The 22,724-nt window shown below is 44.3% G+C and overlaps 1 protein-coding gene across 1 annotated transcript; it reads left to right on the top strand.

Moving 5' to 3' along the window:
- Window positions 1-18,558: 18,558 nt before the first annotated feature.
- On the top strand, window positions 18,559-19,860 carry LOC306945127 (transcription factor SOX-17-like; the record flags this gene model as incomplete). The annotated part of the gene is made up of 2 exons (XM_079533833.1): window positions 18,559-18,847; window positions 18,929-19,860. 2 exons carry the CDS (start codon window positions 18,559-18,561, stop codon window positions 19,858-19,860), a joined length of 1,221 nt encoding a protein of 406 aa, XP_079389959.1.
- Window positions 19,861-22,724: the final 2,864 nt, after the last annotated feature.

The following is a 22,724-nucleotide window of genomic DNA, read 5'->3' as shown; positions in this document are numbered from 1 at the left end:
CACAGTCTGATGTAGATACCAGCTGATATTTCTGCAAAGACACTCCAAATGAGAGAGGAAATTTCAAACTTCCTTATTATTCCAACATGCTGAGCTTGCTTGCTATTCAACCGAATTTTCCCAAGTTTTATTTAGCGTAGTGGTGGCATTTGGCTGGTTACAGTGGCAGGTACCACTTGTTCCATAATTTTTGTTAGCAGTGAGTTTTTCTATCATGCTGCGTGTCTGAAACATGATAGAAATGTGCATGTCTGTCCAATTCTATTATATGAGGTATTTTAATGAGGTTGCTTCCTTTTAAGCATCCCAATGACATCCCCTTTAGATGAGCCAGTGTTAAAAGCCTGTATTGCAGTGGATAGATAGTGGATAGGGGAGTGTGCCACTTTTGTGTATGGAATTAGGAGAGCTCTACTTTTGGAATCTGGCAGATAGAAAGGGGAACTGAGCCTAAGCATTTCACTGTTGTAGATTTCTCTTGTGTATTTAGTGCCATTCATGTTGTCAGAAGTCAGTCAGCTTCTGCAAATCCAGGTATTCCAAGATGAAAATTAATGCAAAGGAAGAAAAATAATGCATAGTTAATGCAAAGAGATGGAAAGAGATATAATGATGAGTAAGGATTATTATGTAATTATTATGTAATAAAAACATTGCATAATTATACTAAAAAAGATACTTAATAAAGAGGAAATAGACATACTTTATACTCTAGTGGAAAAAAATGTGGTGTTGGAGTAGCGGTGAACAGAAAGAAAGCAAAATCAGAATAGTCATGTTAGTGACCATAGTAGACAAAGGCTTCCATGTGTTTCGATAATGATTAGATAAGTTAGTAAAAAATTTACTCGCCATCTTGAAAGTGATCCATTCTCTCCCTCCCCAAATATAATGAAATTCATGGATCTTTCCGTAGCTTTAGCCAGCCACTGTATCGTGCTTGATGTATGTGATTATTAAAGACGACTTAATTTGGTTAAATTAGGTAACAGATTCTTGAGTAAAGTTGTGTTGACTCAAGACCACAGAGGGGTACAAAATGTTCTCATCTCTAAAAGCTGATGCTGACAAAGTTTATCAAACAACCCGAAGAAAAAGTGAAAGTAAATGAGAAATATATCCAACGTATGTATAAAAATGCACCCACACCAAAAGAGAGAAAATTATTGTTAAGATAACATTATGAAAAATGAACGTAAGATCCTTTCCATTCCTTTATAAAAATTGTTGTGAGAATACTAAGGTGGTGCAGCGCATATCAGGAAGTCAGCAGTGATTCGGAGTAGGAGATTTTTGCTGGTATAGACTATTGTAATATAAAAATGCTTGCTTTTGGAGTTGTGAACTAACAACTCATTGAACACAAATTCAAGAAGTAAATGTAAATGAACAAGAGATATAATCCTGAATTGCCAGTACCTCTGTTGAGTTGCAGGGACTCCTTTAGTGTGATGTAAATTCAAAAAGGAAACAGCAAGGGACTAAAGCTGTGTAATGCAAAGTTACAGAACCAAGAAGACAATAGAAATTATGAGGTGAAGAAGTCTAGAATATAGAACATTAGGCAATGAAGATAGATAGATGAACATTTATTTCAAGAAATTGTTTTTAAATCATCTGTCATGCAAATTGGTGGTAATTTTTAATGTCATAGGGGTCAGCATAGTAATAAACACACCTAGAAAAGATGCTGTTGCTCTGCTACATACTACATTTTATTATACAGGTGTTCCAGATTCAAGGATATGTTTGAACATCAAGGAAATTCCAAGGCCACCTAGTATGAAAATATTATGAAGTGATTTAAGTGACACAAGTACAGTGTAACTTTTAGAAGTGAGGGCTTAGGGGAGCATCTTGCTAAAGGCGTGGACAATTGCTCTGATAAAAATTTAGCTTTTACAAAAAATGTCTTACACAATGCTGATTACACAAGCAAGTTCAACAAATATTGTAGAGTGGATTCTAATGATAAAAATAGTGTCTGTAGATAACTACAAAATATTTTTACCTGGAAAGCTTTGTAGGAAGAAATGCAACAACAAATATAAAATCTTTGATGTATGAGGTGAATGCTTAACGTATCCTTCTGCACTTCCACATCAAACTCTGGACACAATCTGAAAAACTGAGGAAGGTCACTATTAACCAACACTAATAGGGCTTCTGTCAAAAAAAAAGACAAATGGAACAGCTGAACAAGTCTACAACTTAATGAACTTAAATGATACCACCACACCTAAAAAGTATTTACAAATCACTAAGAACAGAAATTCTCCTGATAATACATGTGTGCTATCCTAGGATAGCCGTGCATCTGGAAAACCAAACCTATTTGGAATGACTGTTAATGTTAGAAAGATAACAGACAGCTCTGATTATGTATAGCAAAGTGCAATGAAGAAATAAGAATGTAAGTAAGAATATAAAGAGTTCTGAAAAAGCTGGATAGCAGCATAGTGAGAGACACTGCAGAACTTTGCCTGCCAGCAGTTCAAAATCCAAATGGAAATTTAACATATATTGTCTAAGCTGGAGCAAACAAATTTCTGGTAATTTTTCTGAGGCTGGGCATGTGGATTTTTTTATTTTATTTTTTATTTGTTTTGCAGTGGGGGCTCCCTGTGAGTTAGCAAGATAGATTTTTAATGTTCTGTAAAGGAAAGCAAGGAAAATACAAATCATCCAAAAACAAAAAACAAAAAAAACAGAAACCAAAAACCAAAAAACAAAAACAACAACAACAAAAAAAGCCAACCAAAAGATCACTTAAAGAAAAAGTGCGGTTTGATAGAAAGCTGACATGCTAGAATGGAATGGTACTGATAGAATTTGCTTTTCAAAATTGCAGAGGCAGTTTCATTCTTCAGACAAGAAAACATCCTAGAATTGTTGTAGTGGTAAAAATGTAAAGACCTGTAAAGTAGCTGGTAAATTCTTTTTTGTTATTTTATCACACAGTTCTATGTGGGACAGTTTGTTTTCATTTCCTTTTATTTCTTCTCCAATTTAAAAACAATTTTGTAAGGCAGATGAGTAGTTAGCACTCTTGCAGTATGTTTTGTGGTATAGGTGTTCCAAAATAAATAGCAAATGTATGAAGCTGGTAGTTTTTCAGGATTCTTGCAATCCTGGATAAAAAAATGCTTTGCTAAATCTGCTTATCTTTTACACAGACTGTTGGGTTGGAGTTTCTTCGCAGCATTGTTGCCAGGTATCTCTCAAACAAGAATAGACATACATTGTTCGTAAACCGTTTGAATTAAAATGTGGTGATCTTTCTCTTAAAGAACTTTGAAACAAGCTTTTTTATCAGCAAATCATGCCAAACAATAGAGCTTGTCTTCAGGAAGGTAGCATTTGAGCTGATTGAAAGGCAGGTTTTCGTAATAACATACATGTTCAAGTATGATAATTATTAAACTGGGCTGAGCAACTTGTGTGCACAGTCTTGACAGGTTTCACAATAACTACTGAAAATGTACACTTGTTTGCATTGCTGTTCAATTTCTACTCTTCACAAATAGTTTTCAGGAAACTTCTGTTTTATTAGTATGTGTGAGAATGTAAGTTCTGTGGGTTTTGGTGTTTCATTTTAGCTTTACTATTTTAATCTCTTACAGACATTTTATATTTTCCTTGGTCATAGGGCACGGTTTTGCCAGGGATGTTTTTCTTGAGCATGACTGACTACAGAAAGAAAAAAAAATCTGTCTTTATCATACTTCAGGACAGCATAGAATCAAAGAATCATAGAATCATAGAATGGCTTGGGTTGGAATAAAAATTAAAGATTACTGAGCTCCAATGCATCTGCCATGGGCAGGGCAGGACCCATCTAGCCTGGCCTTGAATTGAAAAAAAAATCTGAACCTTCCAGAGATGGGGCATCCACAGGTTCCCTGGGCAGTCTATGCAAGTGCCTCACCACCCTCTGAGTAAAGAATTTACTTCTAACATCTAATTTAGATCTACTCTTTTTGTTTAAAACTATTATTCCTTGTCACATTTCTACAGTGTCTGAGAAAGTATCTCTCAGACTTTCCTATAGGTCCCCTCTGTGTACTGCAAGGCTGCAATGCTTTGTATTTAAATACCGTGACATGATTACTCATCATTTGCTTGATTTCAAATGCAACAGGCTGAAATGAAATTGCAATCATGAAGTCAAAAGATCCAATTATATTGTATTTTTATGCAGTATTTGGTATTAACTTCTCTAACAAGTGGGAAAAAAACAGTGACTGATGCTGTGAATGTAAATGCCTGTGTAAAGCATTAATTAATACCGTGAATATTACTGGATCTTTTTTCATGTGAACTGTATTCAGTAGTTTTTGACAGCATTCTTGAGGTGCTCTGGGGGAGAAAAATGAAGAATCCACAAGTTTTCATTTAAAGAACTAAAAATTCTTGCTAGAAATATCCCCTATGATAGCTAAGTACAATTAGTACCCTTTGGAAATTGCTATTCTTCATTGGTTTAGATCTATGCATACGACACTTGTCATTCCTCTATATTCTTCCTTTTCATTTTTTCTTCCCTCTGAAATATGCAAAATCTACATATACAAAACTCTTGCTATTATATGGTTATATCTTTGCAGAACAACTCAACACTTTTATATTTTTAGTAGCAGTAATATTACTATTTGTATTTATGTTTATTACTTATATTCTTATATCATCTTCTAATTATGAGAAGTATGAGCAAACCAACATTCCTGTTCATCGCTTTCTTCACTGGACATCAGGAGGCAGCATTCTTAGCTACTAGAATTCTGACAACTTCAAAGTGAAAAAAATGAACAACAATAACTGAGGCTGTGTGCCCATCCTTCTGCTGTGTGAACAGGGGAGGCTTTGAGGCAGCATTTTTTGTGGAATAGAATTGTACCAGGACTTAACAAATAATTAAAATCAAAAAGTGTTTTTAGACAGTAAGCAAAGATTTGGAGGAGGGGTAACTTTTAGAAACACAGTTCCTAGTCTAGGAACTGACACCAGTTAAATAAATAATTTTGGTTAAAGTACGGGCATGAATGCAACCCAGGCTTTAGCTGCAAATACAGTTTGACAGATATAGTTTTAGGTTATTGCTTTAAATGTTTGGTTGGTCAGTCTGGGCAGCACTGTGAACTTCTTAATTGATAGTCTACAATGTGTTTTACTGTACTGTAGGGACTTCAAATACTTTTAAAGTCAGTTGCAGTTTGTCTGTATAAAATAAATTCACTGTTTAGATGGAGAACTTTTTTATCCTAAAACTAAAAAATAGAAAAGTTGTTTCATGCATTTCAATGATTTTTTTTTTTTTTTTTGAGGAGGTAGTCTGTAAATCAATATGATTGTGTGTTTTCATTACTTTGCTGGGAAATTTGTTTAAATGTTTTAAAACGTGTGTCTGAAATGGTAGTTATCCATTACTGGAGGTAACTTCAAAGATACCTTTAAGAAATAAATACAGGTTTAGATTTTCTTTATCTTTGTCACAAAGTTTATTTGTTGATTCTGGAGGAATTAAATTGATAAATGCAGTGCTCAGGTAGCACCCTGTGACATTTTAACCTGGGTTCAAAGCCTCTCTTGTAGCTCACCTCCCTCAGAGAACCTTTGATGTTCTTACATTCAGTCACCCATCATTTGCTATTGTCTTAAGTATTTACCCTCTGGAGTTTATTTAGGAAAGGTATTCTAGGATGTAGCAGAATATCTTAAACAGAACCATGGTAGCATAAAGATGCTTGCGGAGAAGTTAATCACCTGTGATCTGTCATGTACTTAGACATAAATTGCAAAGTCAATACTGCACATATGTGATTCTGGATTTATTTATTCTCATTTTCTTCTTTCAAACTGCTCTTCAGACTGGAGATTTCATTAACTGATCAAGTATCTGGCCAAATCTCTGTTGCACAGGTAATCTTATTAGATTCTCCAAGGTAATTAATGTGAATTAAAACAAACAAACAAATAAACCACCAAAAAAAAAAAAAAATCCCAAACAGACGGATTTTGATTTACTGTTGATTGATGAGTAGGACAGGTTTGTGTCCCTATGTACTGAAGCTGGAACCATTTCAGATGAAAATACAGCAGGAATATAAAGTAGGGATATGAAAATGAAAGTAAATTTACTCCATTTAAAACTTTGAAACAGAACTATTTTCTTTAACAATATTTTTCAACATACAGAAAAAAAATTAAAACTGAGTCACCTGAGAAACTGTATCATGCAATCCAGTGAGTTTTAATGTATCTGGCATATCTAGCAAGGAGGGCTTAATTACTTCAACATTCTTGATTGCCAGTTTTAACTTTAACCAACACAGATTAGAAAAAGACAAAAGAAAATATACGACTTGACATTTAATATTTATTAAAAGTGAGAAAATATCTATATGCTTCATTGAAAGACATCTTTGTCATTTTCCTTTTGTATTCAAACTTGAGTCTTCATTCATGTTCAAACATGGTGTTCAAACTTGAGTCTTCATCCTGAATTTAAAATTGTTAATCTCCAACGTTGCACTTGAGTGAGGAAATACTCCTCGAAAGTTGGTTGAAAAAAGATAGCTTTTCAATATAAAATTACTATTTTCTATACGTTACAATTTGGTATTTTTTTCAAAGCTTTGTGTGAGCAATTAGTAATATGTGCATGTAGAAGATTTGTGCTGTCCTGGTTGCTGAGAATATGGAATAGATCCTTCGGTGATATATGAAATGATTGGAACACCTTCCTTCTGTTCGTAGCAAAGCTGATCAGTGAGGCTAATTGACTTCATGCATAAGATCAAAAATTAAGACTTTGAAGAATTAATGTAATCTGAGTGCGCAACGTGAAATCAGAACTGCACAGTTAGGGCTCTTCCTCCAGGGAGATGCTGCTGCCAGATTATTTATTTGTATATTTATTGTGTGCAAGACTTATCTACTTATTTTTATTTGAGAAAGACTGTTTTCATTTAGTGCAAAAAAAGGTTCTGTTCTGTGAATTTGCTGTTTTAGAGATCTACAGAGGGGGTCTTTTAAGCAGTAATATGGTGAGGACTGAATATAACTTAGAAAATGATACATTTTTCAGTAGTTTTTGAATAGCAATTCCTAAATGAACAAAGTCACTCTGGAAAAGATAAATAAAGCCTATGTATGGATTATTATAAGTGGAAGGAACTTCATGGGCTGATTAATCTGTCACCTCACAGGTTGCCAGGAGGCTGTGGAGTCTCCTCCTTGGGGACCTTCAGCAGCCACCCACCCAGACATGGGTTTGGGCCCCCTGCTCTGGGTGTCCCTGCTGGACACTCTCTTCTTTAAGGATGGAGGAAAGTTCACTTCACAGGCTACAAAGAACATACATATCTACATAGCCCACTATGATGCATTTTTTCTCTTCTTTCAGCTGCATGACACAGTTGTCTGGCATTTCAACTGATCTACAATGACTTCTCAAATCCTTTTCTTCAGTACTGCTTCTTGCTTCAAAGTTCATTATGCATAGTGGAGATTCTGTTCTACATCACCAACATACCTTGCATTTGTCCATTTTAGCTTATTTTCTACAATTTTTAGGCAAGTTCTGAAATTTTCAAGACAGTTTTGAATTACAGTCTTGTTCTTAAAACTGCTTGATGCTCCTCCTAAACTGCTGCAAGTTTGCAATTGAAAAAAAATATGATGAAAATTCCTAGTGCAGAAGTCTCACTATGAGAATTAAAAGAACCTGTGATTTACTGTAACCAGTACATATTTCTAACAATTACACATCATTAGAGGATAATATAGAGGATCTTATCCTGAAGGATTCAAAATCTCTACGAAGAGGCATAAGGGAATACTTATCACAAAAAATGTAGGTGTGATTTGGATGGACTACAGCTATAGTAGTTTAATAATTCACAAGTGGCACTACCCAGTGTTTAGAAATGCAAAATGCAAAATAATAAACACTTTTTCTATGGGATTCTTCCTCTTTCTTTCTGATTAACTTTCTCCAGTCTGCAAGGCAAAAGCTTAATATTAGGCAAGATAAAATCGTGGTGTAAAAAAAACTATAATAAAATAAATTACCCAAACTGGAATTTGATCTATATTATCTCAGCAGTTTCAATACTAAATTTTACAAAAAGGTAAAAAAATGGTTTCTTATAGAATGTTCAAAATTTTTGTGTTATCTAAACGATAACTTAGATGCATAACTTTTTTCAGTATCTCTGAATGATTTTTTTCCTAATAATTTTATATGTAATATACTTGGGCTTAAAACAGGATTTACAAAAAGAATAATTCTATCTGATTAATTCACTCATTTGTTAGTGGAGTAAAATTAAAAATCACAGTTAATTATTTGTTCTTTCCTAGTTTGCTACTCTTGTAGTCAGAGATTATGATACTCGGTTAAAATAAAGATTCAGCTTGCTATTATGCTTTTTACTCATTAAAATTATGAAAAAAATCAAGTATAGTAGTATTGATTATGTAGTCATATGTGCTATACAGTAAGTATGGAAGATTGCTTATTCACTATGCTCGTTTATATAGAAATATAGCCATTTTTAATTGGTGTGTATGATTTACTACTTTATTACAGTCTTCTGGGATGAATGTGAAAAAAAAGTTGCTGCACCTTGGGAGGAGAGTGAAGCCACAATTCCAGAATTAGCCCACAGAATGCACTGTAAAAGTAAAAGTTTGAATTTGGCTTGGTTTCCTCTTCTAATTATCTTTTGAACCACTGATTTACCCTTTTCCCAAGTGACTGTAATCAATCTGGTATTCCTGATCTTTGATTAGTTATCCTACCCAAAGCTCTTGGGCAGAATCTGCTAAACAGTCCTAACGGTGCTCTGATTCCCATGGTGCTAAAAAGCTAAGAAGCAGGAACATGAACAAAAGGGAAGATGAGGCCAGTATTTTAGGTCCAACAAGAAAATGCACTTAGACCCGAAGACGGAAAAGGAAGAGGTTTGTGATCCATGATCTTTTACTCATCTACTGCAGCCTAGGGCAGATCTTTAGAACATGTTTGTTCACAGTCCCCAAAGCTTCAGAACATTGACAATAATTTTAAAATATCTTTCTAAAGCATTTGCTGGATGAAAAATACTATATAAATGCCTTTCTGTTGCAAGTAGTTTTACATTTGCTGCATTTGGAGGAAGTGTGAGTGAACTCTACATTTTTTTCAGAACGCCCTCAATTACAAGATAAAAGCAATAGCTAGAAGAATGATAAACACAACTTCTAATTGATCATCTAGCATTGCGATCACATAGGAAATCTAAAGCATTGCATCCTCTTACTGCCTTGCTCTAATTTGTGATACAGCGTGATATATTTGTGATATTTGGTTCCAAGTAATGTCCAGTTTGATGTGTAAGAAAAAGGTGAAGCTGCAGCTGTTTTTGTAGTCGTGGTGTGCCGTGCACTCTTTGTAGTCTTCTCAAATGGTCATTCTCTGCCTTAGACAACTCCACTGAGCTCAAGTTGGAATTCCTTTTCAATTTGGTCAAAAAGATGGTTAAGTGCTTCAGATTGAGAACTTTGGTTTTTAATAATTTTTTGCTGTGAAGCTTACATGATTGATTGATTCAGAACGGGAAGCATTTCTCAATACTGTTAACACTGCAACCAACTTTTCCTCTAGAATTCAAGCTGGGTAGTCATTTCTTTGCTATTTTTAACAGAGCAATGGATAATAATTACTGGTTCTCAAAAGAAAACTTTCTCTATTGAATGTATCATTCTGCAAAGTAACTGGAGTAGATTTATTGATTCTGGCTGGAAATTTAAAGCATGATCTCGAATGCTTTGTGATCTTCCCAGCCACATGTCCAAATTACTTCTGGTTTCATGTATTGTATTAAATTCACATTATTATTTAAATTCTTCATGGAAAAAAATATATTCAACTAAACTCTTTACTGAAAGTACACCACTGAATTTTAGGGAACTGAAAATTTATTTATAATATTTCTGTTACAGAGATACCCTTTTCTACTCATCTCCTTTTCAGTACTGTAGGACAGATGCTGACCTTCACTTATATAAAAAATGACATTAATGTATGGTTAGCTGGTGGATGAAATCAAATTAAATATATGTGAACCTGTAAGTTCTTCATATGTGGTTAATGATGAATATAAGATGGCCTTTAAAAGGCAGCAAATAATCAGCAGTCTTAACCTTAATAATAACAATAATCATAGAATGGCTTGAGTTGAAAGGGACCCTCAAGTTGAAAGGACCATCAAGTTCCAACCTCCCTGCCATAGACACAGTTGCCAACTGCTAGATCCAATACTAGATCAGATTGCCCAGGGTCCCATCCAACCTGCCCTTAAACACCTCCAGGGATGGGCATCCACAAGTCTCTGGGCAACCTGTTCCAGCACCTCACTGCTTTCTGAGTAATAACAAAAATCAAATAATAATAAAGAATCAAATAATAAATAATAAAAATCATAACTAAATATGTAGCTTAGCAAACTACAAGCTTCAGTATTACGTGTTATTTCTAGTTACTGTAAGCAGTGTCATTGCAGCTGTCTGATCAGTCGCTGTGACAACACTACTAGCTTTTAATTCTAGTGTGCTACGAAGTGAGTGTTGTATGTCTCTCCTCCTGTCCATGGATGTAATCCAGTAAAATCAGTCAGCGTAAGTCTACATGTCACAAGCTGGTAAAACATTTCTGCAAGGACTATGCTTCTGCTGTGACAGCATCTGAATGCATATTCTTCTCCCCTTCTCCCCTTCTCCCTTTCTCCCCTTCTCCCCTTCTCCCTTTCATGTTGGGGAAATGCTATTACATATTCCCCAGTTTTCAAATACAGATTTTTAAAATTTGTTTTATTGGAACTCTAGCAAAGGAAAAAATGGTTTCAAGATATTTTTTTCCCTTTGAATGAGAAAATGACAAGGTGTATTTGATAATCTCTTACAGGTAGCAGCAGTGGTTGCTTTGAGTTTAAGGGAATTTTGAAAAATGAAACGTGAAATTTCAGGCTGAGCCAGTGACCCAGAAGGCTGTGGTTTGCAAACAGGCATGAAGTCAGTAGGAAGAGCATAATGGTTGAATGTTCTGTCACGTAGCTGCTTGGTGGAAAAATTAACCATTGGATATTTCAGCATTTTGTGTGCTTGACAGTAAGAGCTCGTTGAGACACAAATGTAAACCCTGCACATGTCTGTCAAAGGGATTCTCCACATTCCATACTCATGTCCGTATGTAATTTAGTAACTAAATAACTTCATCTTATCTTCTTGTTTTAATTCAAATGAATTTGGTGCTCCTGTAAAAAGAAGTGATAGGCTTGTGACTTGTCACTGCTATTGTAAGGTCTGATGTCTTAGTCAGGAAAAGCTGATTGATCTGCAAGTCTCCAGGATCAAGGACCCCTTCCAAAGACAGGTGATATATCCAGTTTTAGTTCTGTAATCACATATTGAAATAAAAATGGGTTGATTGTATTTCATAATGTTTCTGAAGCTATAGTCTGCAAGAAATTCCACAAGAATTAGTTTGCAATCATTTGTATACTTATGAATTGCACCCTTATGTACTAACTACTGGATCGAGTCTTTGTTAGAGATTCACAGCATCCAGAATGACTGCAGTTTGTGGGCACCTCTGGGTCCATCTGCTCCAACTGCTGCCCAAGCAGGGACACACAGAGCACGGTGCCCAGGACCTCAGTGCTTGCAGTTTGCTATTAAATCCATCTGCCAAGTGGCAAACCTGAAGATTTAAAAATCCTTCCACCAACTCAGTAAAAAATTGATTGCACCAATAGATTTGTTTTGTTTTGTTTTTAACAGAAAGAAGATAATCAGTGCACTTTAGCTTTTACTTATCAGTATTTCAGGTCTATGCTTTGGCATCTACTGACTTCTTCTGGCTAGAAAGAAAAATGCTGAAAAAGAAACAAAAGTGGAGACCAGAGAAGACAAAGCAAAGGTAGCAACTTTACAATATCCTATGATATTGAAGGAGGAGGAGTGGCAGGAGGAAGGGCGAACACCAGGAGACGAGCAGCTGCAGGTAACCACATAGTTCTTCAGTTTGACTTTAAAGAATGCATAAGAACTGCTAATACAGTAGAAGATTGCTTCTTCTCCTTTGAGGGAATATGAAGTAAGAGGTGTCTTTTGTTCTGAAATACTTTTATTTTTTTATTTTTAAAAATTACTGAAAATTCTGTAATACTTTCTTTTCAGTATTATGGCATATTTGGTGGAAATATATTGCAAATACAGTACCACAAACAGTACGCAGAAGGGACAATGTAAAATGTCTTCAGGTGCCAAAGATATGAGAATGGTTTCCCTGAGAAATATTCCACTTCAAAGAAAGACATAGCAGCTTATTCACTAAAGTGCCTTTTGTGCTGCAAGAACTATTAATCAAGCAGCTGTATGGCTCTTCACATTTCTGTTCTTTCCTCTTCATGGTACATCTGTTTGGCTGCCTCAGTTGGCACCAGGGTTTTGGGTGAGTTGTATGGAAGCTCCCCAGGCAGCAGGCTGGTCGTACTAGAAGAGTCGGCTTTTGGGGAAAATGGGCTCCCTCTGGTGCGTGGTTGAGTGCTTGTCAACTGAACCACCGGGCTGTTTGGGATCGTGCACTGTCATAGCACTTGAGCACTCGCATATGAAGTGTCACTGGCAAGTGCCAGAAGTTGTCTTTATTTTACTAAGTGGACATTTTGCACTAGTGAGCCTTGCAATGCTTCACTAACTGGGAGGCTGACCACAGGCAATAGATCCATGTAAAAATTTAGCCATTGCAAATATTTCAGATAATTTTGTATTGCTTCAGTCCTAACTCTAGCCTTTGTAAATCGCCAGTGTAGTTGATTAGAATCTCCTGGGCATTTTTTAGTTTATTCTGTGCTGAGGGACTTATTGTCTTTATGTTTTGTAAGCTGCTAATCTGAACTGAAAGACAAAAAAACACTTTGCTTTTGTGAAGTGTGCATGTATACACATCTAATGTTGGAAATCAAAGCTCCATAGTCATCCTCCTTGCTTCATTAATTCAAATCTCTGCTGGCTTTGATTGTTGCAGAATGTCACAATGGTGTGGTGCAGTGAGGTACTGTACAAACCATCTTCTCAAGATTTGATCTGACTCTTAACACTACAAAAGATTGTTTATTGCTAAATTTGTCACTGAAGCAAAGTTTGTAAATTGAATATTCTCTCAGCATTTACATCCACAACCTGCTTAAACAGGCGTCCTGTCTTAATGGAACTGGGAAACTGGTGAGAGCTGGGGAGAAATTGTCTTAGAGCTTGCGGGTTGTTTGCAGTAGAAGTGAGAATCTCTAGTTCTTGATCTAGCTCCAGAGAGGGTTTATTGAAATTCCTGCTTGCTTTTTAAAGTTTTCGGTTCTCCGTGATAACCGGTCTCTCATCCTTTCAGTAAATAGCCTTCAAAGGGTGTTGTGGAGATAAAACAGCCACGTGAAGAGGACAAAAGAGGAGGAAAGGGGACATTCGGTCCCTAGATTTTATTCCAACAGAAATAGACCACGCAAATAAAAGAGTTGTGAATGCTGAAGATAGATTAGATAATTCTAAACATATCTGAAGGCCAAGTAATAATGACTGGATCAAAAACCCACCTGAATTACTCAACTTAGGTAAGCATTTTTTTTTCCAATGCAGTTGCTAGCCATGACAGCTGTGATCCGATGAGGGATTGAGTTCTGTGCTCTCTCGTGGCTCAGTGTAAGTCACAGATGTTCAGAACACTGGACACTAATGCATTATAGGCAAAGAAACATAATTGTGCCCAGTAAAGCAAGTAGATGAACTGGGAGCACTGAAACCATAACACATTTGGTGAATAGTAATCATTAAAAAGACGATTGCATTGACTGGTTTGGATCTGGAAGGAGGGCAGCTTTTTCCTGTGGTCTGCAACTTTCAGTGATGCTTCACTGAGATTCTGAGTGGAATATTAATCAATGACCTAAAAGTTAGTTTATCTATTAATAATAATCAGGAAAGATAAACATTCTAAATCTCAACACTTGCAGCTACCGATAACCCAAGCCTTCTGTCTGGCTGATTTAATTTCTTTCCATAGTTTAATTATGAATGTAAATGTCAGACATCAGGAGCTGCAGTGCATTTAATTACTGAAGAAAATTGCAAAGAAAAAAAGAGAAAATCGGGACCATTTTCAGTTGGCAAATTTTAAGATTACAACCTTAAATAATTTATTCTTTTGTTTTGCAAAAATAGCATCAAATTTTATAGTTGGATGTCTTGGGTTTAAAGAATGCCCCTTTTTGGTCATGTTGGAAGAGATATTCTTAATAGTACCAAAGGAAAGAAAAGTGAGAGATTCTGTGTTTGCTTGTGTTTTGTTTTGTTTTAAATAAATATATCACTGCCAACCTTGTTAGAAAACAAAGGGTTTTATTCAGCTTTAGTGTCATTGAAGGATTAAATATGTTCTTAATTCTTTCTGATCTCATCCATCACTGCTGACTGATCAGAACTAAAGACAGCAAGCAGTTGAAATAGGAACAGTCACTGTCGTTTCATAATTTTGTCAGCAGCACTAATGTACTTCTGCTGAGCTGCCGGCAGTAGGGCTACTTACATAAGCCAAAACCCCAGCTTGTCCCTTCTGTGATGAGAAGTAATTGGCATGAGGGGACGTGAACTGCCCAGCTTCAGTCACAGCAACTTCCACATCTGTTTAACGTAGCAGTTTTGGGAGGGTTAAATACGATGATCTTTACACCTGCAAAATGCTGTGAGACTTTGCTGCCTAGTGAGGAAAGCGATATATACATATATACTGTAAAGCCAACACACACTGACATAACACAGAATACCACTGTCCACCTCCCAGAGCATATTTTATTCAATTCTTAAGCTTAGTCTGGGAGCTGAGCGGTGGCAAAGAGGAAATTCATTTCATCCCAGCGTCGTTGGGACGGGCTTTGGTTGCGTGGTTACATGAATGTCCTTTGCAAAGCCATGACTTTAGCATCTATTTAGCTTGTCCCAACATATCTTGCACCGGTACAAATTTGTTGTGGCTCCTCTGGCATAAAACCAGCGAAATACAAATGGGCTGCCTCGAATTGTTTAGTTCAGTTCAGATGCCTGATCTTTTGGAGCAGCTCCAGCATTGTATCAAGCTGCTTTTTTTTTTTTTTTTTTTTTTTTTTTTTTTTTTTTAATTACTTGCATGTACTGAAGTATAAAAACTGCCATTGATTTGTGTTCTTGGAAATGAAGGCGTGGGGAGCTCTGCCCTGCCCCAGGCACCGCTCTGTGCTCGGTCCTGTGCAGCTCAACCTCGAACGGAAGCCGCAATGACAGCTCCTGGTGCAATCCGAACGTATTTTAATTTCACCGAGAAAAACACAGCCGCTTTGCGATCTTAGCGATCTTTGTGATGGTGAATTTATCTTCAGGTAAAATGAGCGGCTCCGATCTCTATTACGTTGTCCCTAATACGAAGAAAGAGCCATGTCCAGGTTCCCATTGGGGTTTCTGTAACCCCACGCGTTACTCACTCGGAGCCCACACCCCAGCCACTCTCTCCAATCTTCCCTCGTCCCTCCCGCCCTTCCCACGCCTCTGATGGATGCCCTCTCCCCGGCTCAGGAAGGCGGCACGGCCGCCCCGAGCAGCGCCGGCAGCCCCGGGCCGGGGTTTAACCCTTTCCCGGGAGCTCCGAGCTCCTCCGCGATGCGCTACTCTCCCTTCCCCGCTCCGGGCCGTTCGGAAGCGGCCGAACCCGCAGTCTCTAGCGGGCAGCGGCACCTCTCGGGCCCCGGGCGGTGCCGGGCAAGGTGAAGAGCTCTTTACCTGCGCCCGGGATCCCGCACGCCGCTCTGTTCCCGCTGCAGCCGCTGAGTTGGGAACGTCGCGGTGTCCGCCCGACGCCGCTGTGAGCCCAGGGCGGCTCCGCGCTGCGTGCGGTGGAGGCGGAGGGCTCGGGGCAGCTCGGCGGGGTGCGGTGTGCGGTGGTGAAGGGGCACCGGGCACCTTTTGGATGTTGGGAGCTGCGATTTGGATGGGAAGCAGTTATTTCGAGATGCTAAGAGTTTAGAAAGAGATATATATATATTATCCGTTATGCATTGTTAATATACATTTTTGAATTCAAATTTTATTTTATGCCTTCAGCAGTACACCATCTCCAAGCACCGCGCATTTTCTCAACGCGAAGTCCCGAAAGGTCTTTTATTTGGGGCTATTTCTTTGTGCAGAGCTCGCTGTAAGCCGTTTGGAACTGCCTAAAGGAGGCAAAGAGAGTTGCCTTTAAGTACGCGTTAAAAAAAAAAAAAAAAAAAAAAAAAAAAAAAAAAAAAAAAAAAAGCCTCTGCCTTGAGAAAGGCTCGGTTCGCAGGAAACCCTCCGGATGTTTGCTGCTTTTCATGTGGCATTTGTGGTCGGCTCTGATAACGGCGCGCTCCGTGAGGGCCCCGAAATAGAAGCGTGGCTCTCTGCGGAGGATCCCCGCGCAGCGCTTGGGCGGGTTTAAAAGGTCATCGGGAGTCGGGGGGAGGGCGGGGGGATGGGGGGAGGGAGGCGGTTCACGGCTCACCTCGGGGCCCGGAGGGGGTCGGGAGCGCGAGGAGCGCTCGGGGAAGCGATGCGGGGCCTTGCTGCTCGGGATGCGGCGAATTGGGCTCGAAAGCACCTCGACACTGAAAGCAGAACGGGAGAAAAAAAAACATCTCTGGAGCGCTGGAAGGTCCCCGAGCTGGCAGCCCTCTTGCACGAAGCTGGGCTCGGTTGTGTTCAGAACGCACCTGACGTTCTTTGCTCCACGCTCGCTGAACTGGACGAGCGCTCCGCACAAAGCCGGCCCAAAGCCGGCAGCTCAGTTTATCACCCTCACGTTTTCTGCTGAAAGCGACAGCCCTAAAATTGCCGTGAAGTATATTCAATGAGAGATCGTTCAGGGTTTGTTCCCTGGACTCGAGAAACCATTTATTTAAAGCACAACGAAAGGGAGCGGCGGGCACTGTAACGAGATGGACTCGGGACGAGGTGGCACCCGGGCTGAGGGGAGCTCCTCGGGGCTGCTGTGTCCCCCGGCTCCGGGCTGGGCTGGGGGCCGCCCGGGGGAGGCTGCGAGCGCACCGACCCGTCAGGGCATCGCGCCGTTGTCTTTAGCCGAGTGCTTTGCTCGGAAGCCGGTTTGCTTTCTTCATTCCGCTGCGTGTTCTGTCCTGTGCAGAGAGACATACGCTTCCCTCGAGCACGACTGTGCTTCAGATAAGGTTCGGATGCCGCTTAATTCCGAACGTTCCCTGGGTATCAGTCGGCAGCAAGCCTTCCTCGGGCACTCGGCCCAGAGCCGGGGGGTCTGGATGTGCTATAAATCTCAGCCGCAAAGCAGTTCCTGGCATAGGGAACCTCAGAAAAGCGCCCCGACGGCCGGGGCAGGGGCAGCTTGGGAACAACCCAATTCGCTCCGAGTGCCATCCCCAACCCTATGGTGATTGATGTCTGTATGATATATAAATATGTAAGTGAAGCAGAATACCCCGCTGATTTTCTTTTACAAATACATTGTGTCGTTGTAGGGATGAAGGCATTATGTATTAGGATGTGATCAGCGCACACACGTATAGGGACGAACACCGTTGCTGACTCTGCTGCTTTCTGCTGTATCTGGTATAAGGGAGATGCAGGGCCGGCGCGTGTGCGTGAACCAGGTGAAACGAACCCCAGCTCCCGGCTGGATATGGGCAGGTGCCCTTTCTCATACAGCCGTTCGGCCCCTGCAGCGGGGCTACCCAGGGGTGTCAGAGCTCTAGGAGTCGTTCCGGGTTGTGGAACTGAGCAGCACGAGGGAGAGGGGAACGTCAACGCAAAGTGCCTCGAAGTGAGGCTCCCTAATGTCGGCATCTCGCCTTGCTCCCTGTATCCGTCATTTATAAAACCCGCACTGGGCTGGCGGGTGCGGGATACCGAGTTTTAAGCTGCCTGAGCGAGGAATTGCGACGTTCGAACGAGTTAAAGACAATGCTGCCTTCTTTCGTTTCGTTTCAGTGAGAATCCGTCCGGTGCTGGTTTATGGGACCAAAGAGGGTGCACTTATCCAAATACATCTTCTGTTATCACTCGAAAGCTGATAAGGGTTTGGCTAATTCTTAACAAGCCGCCTTCCAAGTACGCCTACAACACAGTCCATGGTGCCACGGGCTGCGTAGGCACGATTGGAGAAGCTCTGTTCCTTCAACCTATATAGTATCATTGTCGTTTCAGTGGCCCTGAGGCCATAAACAGCAGTGTCCCATCATCACCGCGCCGACGGCCGGGCCCGGCCACCCCCGTCCCAATGGGCGGAGCGACCGGGTCCGGCCCCAGCGCGGCTCAGGTGCCGGCGGGAGCCCCGGGGCCGCCCCGCGGAATCGCCGGCAGCGCCCCGCGCCGCGCCCGCCCCCGCGGCCTCATTGGCCGCGCCGCTGCTCAAATAGAGCCGGGCGGGAGCCGGCCGCCGTCAGCGGGCAGCGAGCGGCGCGCCCGTCTGTCTGTTTGCAGCCGTCGGGGCCCGGGCGCCCCGCGATGAGCAGCCCCGATGCGGGCTACGCCAGCAGCGAGGAGCAGGCGCAGGGCCGGGGCGCTCTGCCCGCCATGATGCCGGCCCTGGGCCCGTGCACCTGGGCGGAGGCGCTGAGCCCGCCGGGCGAGGCCAAGGCGAAGGGCGAGGCGGGCACGACGGGCGGGCGCGGCAAGGGCGAGGCGCGGATCCGGCGCCCCATGAACGCCTTCATGGTGTGGGCGAAGGACGAGCGCAAGCGGCTGGCGCAGCAGAACCCGGACCTGCACAACGCCGAGCTCAGCAAGATGCTGGGTGAGCGCCGGGGCCGAGGGCCGGGGGGGAGGGCGCGGGGCCGGGCTTCGGGCGGCCGCGGTGACGGTGCTGTGCGCGCAGGTAAATCGTGGAAGGCGCTGTCGCTGGCGGAGAAGCGGCCGTTCGTGGAGGAGGCGGAGCGTCTGCGGGTGCAGCACATGCAGGACCATCCCAACTACAAGTACCGGCCGCGGCGGCGGAAGCAGGTGAAGCGCCTGAAGCGTGCGGAGAGCGGCTTCCCGCAGCACGGCGCGGCCGAGGCGGCGCCGCCGGCGTTGGGCTCCGACGGAGGCGGCATCGGGACGTGCGCCGAGAGCCTGGCGCTGCCCTACGCGGAGCGCGGCTACGCGGCGGGGCCGGGGCGCTACCGGGACTGCCCGCCGCTGGGCGCCGCCTTCGACGGCTTCGGGCTTCCCACGCCGGACCCGTCCCCGCTGGACGCGGCGCACGGCGAGGCGCCGTTCTTCGCGCCGGGGCCGCACGACGAGTGCGCGCCGGGGCCCTACGTCGGCTACGGCCCCGCGGCAGCGGCGGTCGCGGGAGACTTCTCGGCGGTGGGAGCGGGCGAGAGCCCCGCGGGGGCGGCGCTGCGGCGGCACCACCCGCACCAGCACCCGCACCCCGCTGCCGGCGAGCTGGGGCCGGGCGGCCCGCTGCAGGGGCTGCTGGGCTGCCCGGCGCCGCCGCACTACTACGGGCAGCTGTGCCCGGGCCGCGGCCCGCCCGCTCCCGTGCCCGTGCCCGTGGCGCTGGGCGCACAGCCGTCCCCGCCGCCCGAAGCCGCGGCGTGCCGGGAGCCGCTGGAGCACTTGCCGCAGGAGGAGCTGCTGGGCGAGGTGGACCGCAGCGAGTTCGAGCAGTACCTGCGCTTCGCCTGCAAGGCCGAGCTGGGGCCGCCCTTCGCGGGCCACGACGTGGCCGGGCTGGCGTCGCCCGAGGCCGCGGGGCCGCTCTCCGCCGTGGTGTCGGACGCTAGCAGCGCCGTCTACTACTGCGGCTACGCCGACGGCTGAGGGCTGGGGCGGCGCCGAAACTCCTCGCTCCTATTTATGTAATTTATTCGGATGCTGAGGACTGCCGGGACCGGGGCTCGCTGGGAATTCAGAGGGTGCCGTGATCGCATCGCACTCCGAACGATGCCAGGATCGCCGTCTCTGTCTCACCGCGGGGTGCAGTGTTCGTACCGTGGAACCCCGACGTGGCACACAGCGGGGATGTCATTCACGGCCGAGATCCTGGCGGAGATCGGGATGGTTTTGTAACGTTGTACAGAGTTCGGGTTTTTATATATTGGTCGTGTACAGAGTATTTTTGCACTTTTCCAAATAAAGTGACAATAATAAAACCTCCCCTCGTTATCTCCTCGCAGAAGTGCGATCGCGCTCTGCAGACTGCCACCGCTGCTCTTGCGCTGCTCCTGTGGGTGCCCATGCAGTGAGGATTCGCCTCTGGTACAGGCTGCTGGTCGTCCCTGCCGTCCCACTGCTCCAGGTGTACACGTAGTGTTCCATGTTCAGACTTTGTCTCCTCCCCTGTTTCTGATGTTCTGACCATTTATTTGGTGGGTTTCTGAGACGGCTGCGACCGATCTGACCACATTAAAACCCACGATGGCAGGGAGGTGCTCCTCTACAGCAGCACAGTACGAGGAGCGCTCACGAACCCTCACTTTTAATTTCCTTAAAGTAATTCCTGTAACAGAATAATTTTGACTATCTTTGCCACTGGCAAATAGGCACTGCCAGGTGCAAGCTGCCCGCCATCGCTGAGCATCCCGAGGCGTAGCCCCGCTGGCAGTGTGCAACACCTGCTAGAGGATCTCCCCTCCTCTACCCACCCGTTCCAGCTGCAGAGCTCTGTCCCAGCGCTGCGCTCCTGGTGGCCCCACCAGGTGGTCCCTCAAGGCTCCCACAGGTGCATGGCGGAAGCGGCGCTCAGCACACAAACGCGGGCGGCCCTCGGTCACACCTCTGCTGGTCCGTGCTTACTCTGCACACAGAGCAGCGTCCAGATGGTGCCCGGGATATAAACAGTGCTTGAGCAGTGGCTGAGTGTTACTTTCCTCACACAGTTTTAACCTACGGGGTTTGATTAAATTCACAAAAATCGTGGAATAGTTTGAGTTGGAAAGGACCCTTAAAGGTCATCTAGTCTAACTCCCCTACATCAAACAGCGACATCTGCAGCTACATCAAGTTGCTCAAAGTCCTGTCCAGCTTGACCTTGATTGTCTCCAAAAATGGAGCATCCACCATTTCTCTGGGCAACCTGTGCCAGTGCTTCACCACCTTTATCATAAAACACCTTCTTATATCCAGTCTAAATCTCCCCTCTTTCTGTTTGAAAGCATTTCCCTTTGTCCTATCACCACAGACCCTGCTAAAGAGTTCGTCTCCTTCTTTCTTATAGCACCCCTTTAGATACTGAAGGGCCACTATCAGCTCTCCCTGAAACCTCTTCTCCAGGCTGAACAGCCCCAGCTCTCTCAGCCTGTCCTCATAGGGGAAATATTCCATCCCTTGGATCAATTATGTGGCCCTCCTCTGGACGCCCTCCAACAGGCCCATGTCTTTCCTGTACTGAGGACTCCACATGTGGACACAGTACATCAGGTGAGGTCTCACCAGTGCAGGGCAGAGGGGCAGGATCACTTCCCTTGCCCTGCTGGCTGTGCTGCTTTGGATGCAGACCAGGATACAGTTGGCTTTCCCGGCTGTGAGGACACACTGCTGGCTCATGTCCAGTTGCCATCCACCACTATCCCCATATTCACTTTTCCCTTCACCCTTTTCACGACTTTGTGGAGGAAAATCACTTCATTTGGTCTAGAACCAAATCACTCTAACGCTGTTGGTATGTTTGAGCATCTCCTGGCAGCGATTATCAATACACTGTGTTAAATAAACATGGTGATTAGGAAACAGGGCTGAATGCATCCTCTTTAGCTGATCACCAGCACCCGCAAATGAACCCCGTGTCTCCCTGTAGACGTGGAGCCACCTCAGCGCCAGGGATGCCCGCGGGCACCGACAGCAGCCCTCAGGCCCGCTCCGATTATTTGCCTTAGCTGGGGTTGTGGGAGGGCTGCAGGTGCCGCAGAACCGCGTACCGTCGGAGGACAACTCTGGCCTCTGATGTCCCTCGCGGGGCCGTAGGGATCTCGCTTGCTCCGCTCTCGGCCCTCTGCTTCCGCTCCTCTCCTCCCGGGGAGGGCAGCGCGGCAGGTCGCTGAAGCACCCCACAAAGGAAGAGGAACAGCGCGGCAGGTCGGGGAAAGTGGGATTTTCCGACGGTTTGGGTCGGACTTTGGCTTTATATCAGCCCCCATAGTACGGCAGTGCCCGCTCTGCCCTGTCCCAAAGTATCTCCCAGCTCAGCCCCACCCCAGCGCGGCTGCCTCGGGGGCCCAAAGGAAGCCAGCATCCCTGCTCCCGTGTATCTGTCTCCCCCTGTACCAGACATAAACCTCCAGATCAGTGCAGTGCGGTTCGTGGGGTTAGCTTTAAGGTGCGCTCAATCACCGCGAAGCCCGAAAGGGCAGAACCACAGAGCTGATCGGTGTCCCACCGCACATGACATCGCTCACCAGTTTCGTGCTTACTCTCACCACCCGCCGCGGCATCCCCGACACGGACCGCGGGAGCCGGGATCGGGCCGGAGCGACTGGGTCCGGCCCCAGCGCGGCTCAGGTGCCGGCGGGAGCCCCGGGGCCGCCCCGCGGAATCGCCGGCAGCGCCCCGCGCCGCGCCCGCCCCCGCGGCCTCATTGGCCGCGCCGCTGCTCAAATAGAGCCGGGCGGGAGCCGGCCGCCGTCAGCGGGCAGCGAGCGGCGCGCCCGTCTGTCTGTTTGCAGCCGTCGGGGCCCGGGCGCCCCGCG

The sequence above is a fragment of the Tetrao urogallus genome (genome assembly GCF_951394365.1).
Source record: "Tetrao urogallus genome assembly, chromosome: 3".
Lineage (NCBI taxonomy): Eukaryota > Metazoa > Chordata > Aves > Galliformes > Phasianidae > Tetrao > Tetrao urogallus.
The sequence above is the reverse complement of the archived record's forward strand: the minus strand, read 5'-3'. Positions and strand labels throughout refer to the sequence as shown.